Source organism: Octopus bimaculoides, chromosome 14 (assembly GCF_001194135.2).
Source record: "Octopus bimaculoides isolate UCB-OBI-ISO-001 chromosome 14, ASM119413v2, whole genome shotgun sequence".
Classification (NCBI taxonomy): domain Eukaryota; kingdom Metazoa; phylum Mollusca; class Cephalopoda; order Octopoda; family Octopodidae; genus Octopus; species Octopus bimaculoides.
In genome coordinates this window covers 44,598,223-44,604,316 of record NC_068994.1, presented here as the reverse complement: position 1 = coordinate 44,604,316, position 6,094 = coordinate 44,598,223, and the positions used below count along the sequence as shown (strand labels likewise).

The window sequence follows — 6,094 nt, the reverse complement described above, 5'->3', positions numbered from 1 at the left end:
CATAAAATTGATTCCTCTATTGGAAGTTTTAACATTGCATTAATTCATGGGTGTAATTGTAATAAGATTAAAAAATTTGGTATTAAGTCTGTGATCTTATTTTACTTTATTGTTTATTAAGAATATGAATAAGGCAGGATGCTGGTGGAATCATTACTGTGCAAAACCAGCATTCCATGTTTGAAGGCCACTAAGGTGGACTTTGCCTTTCATCTTTTAGGATCAATATAATAAGTATCAGTTGAGCACTGGGGGTCAATGTAATCAAATTCCCCCTCCCCTCAAAATTGCTGACCTTGTGTCAAGATAAGAAAGAATTACTTGTTGAGCGTTGACAATTATATTTTAAACGATAATTTATTATTTTTTTTTTTGCACTTGTTTGTTGAAATGTAGTAATCATCTAAGAAAGTTTTGTGTTTACTAACAGTTTCTTTTTTGTTTTTCCATTCAAAAGATTATCTAAACCTGTTCCTCTTAACAGGAACACTAATACAGTCCTTATGTTAAGATCTCCTTTTTTTACTTAACAGACAAACCGTTGGGGTTAACTAATTTGAATATTGGATTGTTTGTAAACAGATTTTCCAGTTGTTCAGTCAAACATATATTAACTGAAATAATTATGTATCCTTATAAAACACATACAATCACACATATAACTCAGATTTATGACACTGTATTATTTTGAAGTTCTGAAATCATGCATATATCTATGTGTATATATATAGATGAATCTGTATTAGATTTGGTATAAAAGCCTCTGTTTCAATAGAACATGTAAAAATATACATATTTTAATAAAATTCTATCTAAATACATAAATATTCCAGCATTACAAATCACAAAAGTGGTTATACTTCTTAGGTTCTTTGATACAGTTTTGGATCTAAATCAATACTATGGTTGGTTTGGCCAATGCCACAGGGCAGCAGACTAGGAATGTTTTGTGAGCTACTGGAATTCCACCGGGATGAAGCAATTGGGAAATTTCGAGATGACCAGTTGTAACTATTTTCCCAAGATGGAGTGATTTGTTGTACATAGGAGGGCGGAGTCATCCAATTTGGGATGGTTATTGGCTGGGGACGAATGGCAGTAGCAGAAGAAGGGGGTAATGATGGTAGTGGTGGTGGCGGGAGTTGCTGTTGATGGGGCATATTTCGAACATTGAGATCAGTAGGGGACGTGCTAGCCTGGATATCTGGCGATGAATTTGGATTCTGGATTTGTGGATGGTGTTTTATGGGATGGTGCTGAGATTGTTGGTTGTTATAATGTTTCCGGTAACTATTATTGTTGCTGTCTGCATCAGTGTAATAATTGTTGGTTTTATTAGCAGTGGTGCTGTTTTTGTTCAAAGGGGCATTACCTGATGCTGCATGGATGCGTTCATGGTTCCGTAAATTTGTAACTTGTGAGAAAGATTTCTTACATACTAAACAGGCAAATGGTTTTTCACCGGTATGAATACGTTTGTGATTATCCAGATTAGCACGTTGACTGAAAGCTTTAGAACAAGTGGAACATGTATAGGGTTTTTCACCAGTGTGAACACGTTCATGATTTCGAAGGTGTGTTACTTGACTGAATGCTTTTGCACAAAATATGCACACAAAGGGTTTTTCACCTGTGTGGATACGTTCGTGATTACGTAAGTTTGTAACTTGGCTAAATGCCTTGGAACACATTGAACACACAAAAGGCCGTTCTCCAGTATGAATCCGTACATGATTGTTTAGGTTTGTCAACTGAGCAAAAGCTTTTGAGCACCAGCTGCAGTGGTAGGGCCGTTCACCTGTATGTGTGCGTCGGTGGTTATCAAAGTTGGCACGTTGGGCAAATGTTTTTGAGCAGAATTCACACGAATAAGGTTTAAGTCCTGTATGGGTTATTTCATGGGTTTTCAAATGAGCACGCTGAGAGAAAGCCTTTCTACAATACATACAATAGAAGTGTTTTTCATATGCTGAAGACCGTTCATGGTTACTAAGGTTGCTACGTCGACAGAAGCCTTTCCGACAAATATCACATCGGTAGGGTTTATCACCTTTGTAAGTCCGTTTGTTGCAAAAGTTATGATTATTAGGGGTGAGTGAGTATTTTCCAATCTGGTGGTTATTTGGTGAGCCCATTGTGGGAGGACAGAAATCAAAATTGAACTGACTTCCCATGCTGCTGTACATTGATTGGACAGAATACATGATTTATATAAACACTTTATTTATCTCACAAGTTGCTATGTTTAAAGTGGCAACATTTTTCTTAATGAATCACTGACAGAATATTTCAACTTTTCATTAAAATAGTAATTAATTGAACAAACAGTTAACTTAAACAAATCAAATATTGTTTGTATACCAAGTTTGATGAATAGATAAATAAATAAATAAAAGTATTGATTAGGTTGAAATATATGAATGAATAATGTTTGTGTGTAAAATATTTACTTAGGTTTATGCTATTCTAATTAATTGATTGATAATAAAAATAAAATAAAATTATAAATATCAGAGTTTATATCTTTTAGAAGATATTTATTTCAAATTAAAAAATGGTTTAAAAAATAACTCATTAACATATAAAGAGTAAATCAAATAGTTTGCTTTTTACATTAGAGAAATTATACTTAAATATACTAAAATATACTTCAAGTGGTGGTGGCGGGTAAGTAGCATAGAAGAAGACAGGTAAATTTCTCAGGTAAATTATGTTGAACGAAACTCTTACAAAGTGAATAAAACCCCCAAATAAACAAACAAAAACAAAGTAATTAATGATTTATAAAGCACTAATTACGATCTATTTGTGGCATTGATGTGATATGTCAAATTACAGCTTTTATACATAGGGACTTGGTATCTGTAGTTTTCTAACATGTCTATAAACATGAAATATGTTTAGTTTATCATTTAAGGAGAACACAATCTCTCATGTAATCAACAAGTTTTTAGCTTAATGTTTGGGACACATATTATAGAAGATTTACTCATTGGAATCATATCTTGTGAAAAGAACAGAATCAAATCTTTCGAAATTAACTACCCCTTCAAGCTTCCTTTCCAGGAAATATTTCTTTTTGCAGTAAAATGATATAGATTTACAGCTTGCTTCTTTGTTTTTCAATCCTGTACTGTATGTTTTTTTTTTAATAATTTTGTTGTTTCAATATTTTGAAAGAGGCTGTTGGTGGACATTAGTTACGGTACCTTTAGCTTGCTAATCTATACAACCAATTTTATGTGTTTTACAATCTACAATAAAATTCTAAATACAACAGTGAATATAAAAACATTTTGCTTTTGAGGATTACCATTATTTTCATGTTACATATTTTAAAATTAGCTCACAAAAGCAATATTTATCAACACCAATCTAAAACAAGACCATACTATTTAGCATTAGTATTTATGTTATATATATCTTATCTATGAAATAGTATGAATGCTATTACAACTCATCTCTCCTCATGGCACTCAAAGTTATTTTGTTTATTTCTTACAAATATGATTAAAACATTTTTTGTTTATGATTCTAGGCATATCCTATGTTTTTTTCTCTATATTTGTTAAAGATTCAATCAATAACAGTTGGAAGTTGTATTTTCTGAACTCATTCAAATATTTTGTATTCAAAGATAAAATTTGACCACTATTTAAACATTGTTTGTAATCAATACCAAAGTTTGAATGAAGAAGGTTATGGAACTCTAACCAGTCAATAATACTGAACCCTATTTGCTTTGATATAGAAATGCAGTTGTTTAGAGCTTCTCTGCCTAAACAATGCATGTTAATGAGTACATCATGGTGGTTGAAAACTTCTTTTGTCTGTTGAGTGGAAGCCATATAATTTGTCTATTTTTAACAACAGAATGGATATCATAAATTTAGAAATATTATTAAAGAGAAGCAATCTTGTTATAGTTGAAGTCATATGGCAAAGTCATATTTTGCCTTTTTTCATGTGAAAAATAATAGAAGGCAAAGAGAAATTGACAAAGATTTTGTTAGGTTTATGAAAAAGAATATATCTTAAACAAAACTTAGAGACAAAAATCTGATTTCTTGTGCCTCAAAATTATCATTAAGATTTAACATCAAGTCCTTGAAGAAATATATATATTTCATAAATATACAAAATTAAGGGAAGTTTTTCATGTTTTGAATCATAGATAAGGATTTAATTTTATATTTGAAAGAATACACTCTCCTTTATTGTAAGACATTTTCCTTGGTGAAAATAGTAATTTCTCTATCAATTTGAATGAATATAGATATTCAGTATTCTATAAAAGAGTAATTTCAGGTGTTCTGGGAAATTTTGGTGAACCTGCAGCATAAAGAAAAATATTTAAATGTGAATATAACATTAAATTTATTGAAATAATTTTAAACAAACATCATTTTTTTTCAAAAATACAAAATGAAAATATTAATTTTTGATTTTTTACTTCAATGTACAACATAGGACAACACTACTTAAAGCAACTTTGGTTTGGAATATATTAACATTTTAACTGATGTATGAGGTCTGTCCAAAATGAAACTGAACATTTAAAACAGTGCACTCAGATTAATAGTAGCAACATCAAGCCATATAAATTTTGTCATTGATGTATAAATGCTATAATCAGTTCTAGGAAGTGCAGAGCCCGATTAGAGAGTTGTCAGTGGAACCCTCTACTTTACAAAAGCTGAAGATTGATGTTTTATGCTTTGCATAGTGTGCTAGTCCCAGCCAAAAAGTATCGAGGGCTTGAGACTCCACCATTAGCCACAATGATATACTAAAAATTCATCAGAACATCCTCTGCTTGAGTATGTATATGGGGCCCCTCTCTTGGTGTGGGGTCCAATTTGAACAAATCTGTCTAATTGGCTTAAAACTGGTCCTGGCTATAGTAAAAGTATGTTAAGTGTATTTGGCATTGTATTGCAAATTGAACAATGAAGGATTTGGAAGAATAACTATTTCATGTAAAATTCTGTTTCAAATTAGGACACCCCCACCCCCCTCAAAAAACTCAAAACTTTTTACAGAGATTTTTTAAAATATAACAGTTTAGTAAAACAGACCTACAAGATAAGTACCAGGCTTAAGAGAAGAAGTACTGGGATTGATTCATTCAACTAAAGTTCTTCAAGGTGGTGCCCCCGCATGGCTACAGTCTAATGATTGAAACTAGTAAAAAATAAGCGATGTGGATATATATTCTCTCTCTAAAGCAATTTACGTTTCATTTAATGTCTTATCAAAACTACAGTGAATGAAAATTGGCCACAAAAGATTGGTATGCATTCCACGAGTTTTGGGAAATCAGATGAAGGTTTTGTAACAAAATAAATTTGGCAACCATTGTTTTAGAGAATTCACATACTAATTACACTCATTGTTGGTATCTTGGTCACGTCTCGCAAAGGGAGACAACCCGGATTTTATTGAAGTTATCTTCCTTGGTTACTATGTACTAACGAAAGCAGAGGTGAGAAACTACTTGTTGGAAGGCCACATTAAAATTAACTGCATTTGACCAGGACACATTTGAAAGAGGAGAAAAAAAAAATGGCAACCCTGTTTTCTGGTTTAGAAACAGGCTACTTCGTTTGGGAGATTTAGATAAACAGATTTCTTAAATACATATATGTATACACATATACATATTTTCTTCCTCTATGGGAGTTTCTCCGCGGTGTCTCAACCTGGTAGAAACAGCAGGAAGACATTGGACAATGTATGTTCAGAAAAGAAAAAAAAAAAAGGAAAAAGCGATGAGGGAGGGAGCTTCTACATGGTAGCTCGATCTACAAGAAATAGCATCTAAATATTTCTCAAAGCCTACATCATCTTTTCTTCTCTCTCTCTCTCTAAAGGAAAGACACATTAGATAATGCAGTCCTACATATCCCACTTCGGTAAAAGACAGGATGGTCACGGTTGTAATACCTTTGATCGTTGGTCTGCTAAATTACGACTGTCTTGGAGGTAAGAAATAAACGATTATAATTTGCGTTCGTACCAATGTAATTGAGAATGCGTGTGTGAGGGAGAGAGAGAGAGGGAGAGAGAGACGGAGAGAGAGAGGGAGAGAGAG

The 6,094-nt window shown here is 32.5% G+C and overlaps 1 protein-coding gene across 4 annotated transcripts in view; it reads right to left on the bottom strand.

The window, feature by feature from the left end:
* Nucleotides 1-766: 766 nt before the first annotated feature.
* The window catches only part of LOC106872903 (zinc finger protein 570), a 25,976-nt gene continuing 20,648 nt past the window's right edge, over nucleotides 767-6,094 (bottom strand). For all 4 annotated transcript variants that reach the window (XM_052972828.1, XM_052972826.1, XM_052972827.1 and 1 more), the window contains exon 2: nucleotides 767-4,332. In XM_052972828.1, the coding sequence (XP_052828788.1) occupies nucleotides 864-2,204 (1,341 nt within the window). In that variant the 5' untranslated portion in view covers nucleotides 2,205-4,332 and the 3' untranslated portion in view covers nucleotides 767-863. The remainder of the gene's footprint in view (nucleotides 4,333-6,094) is intronic.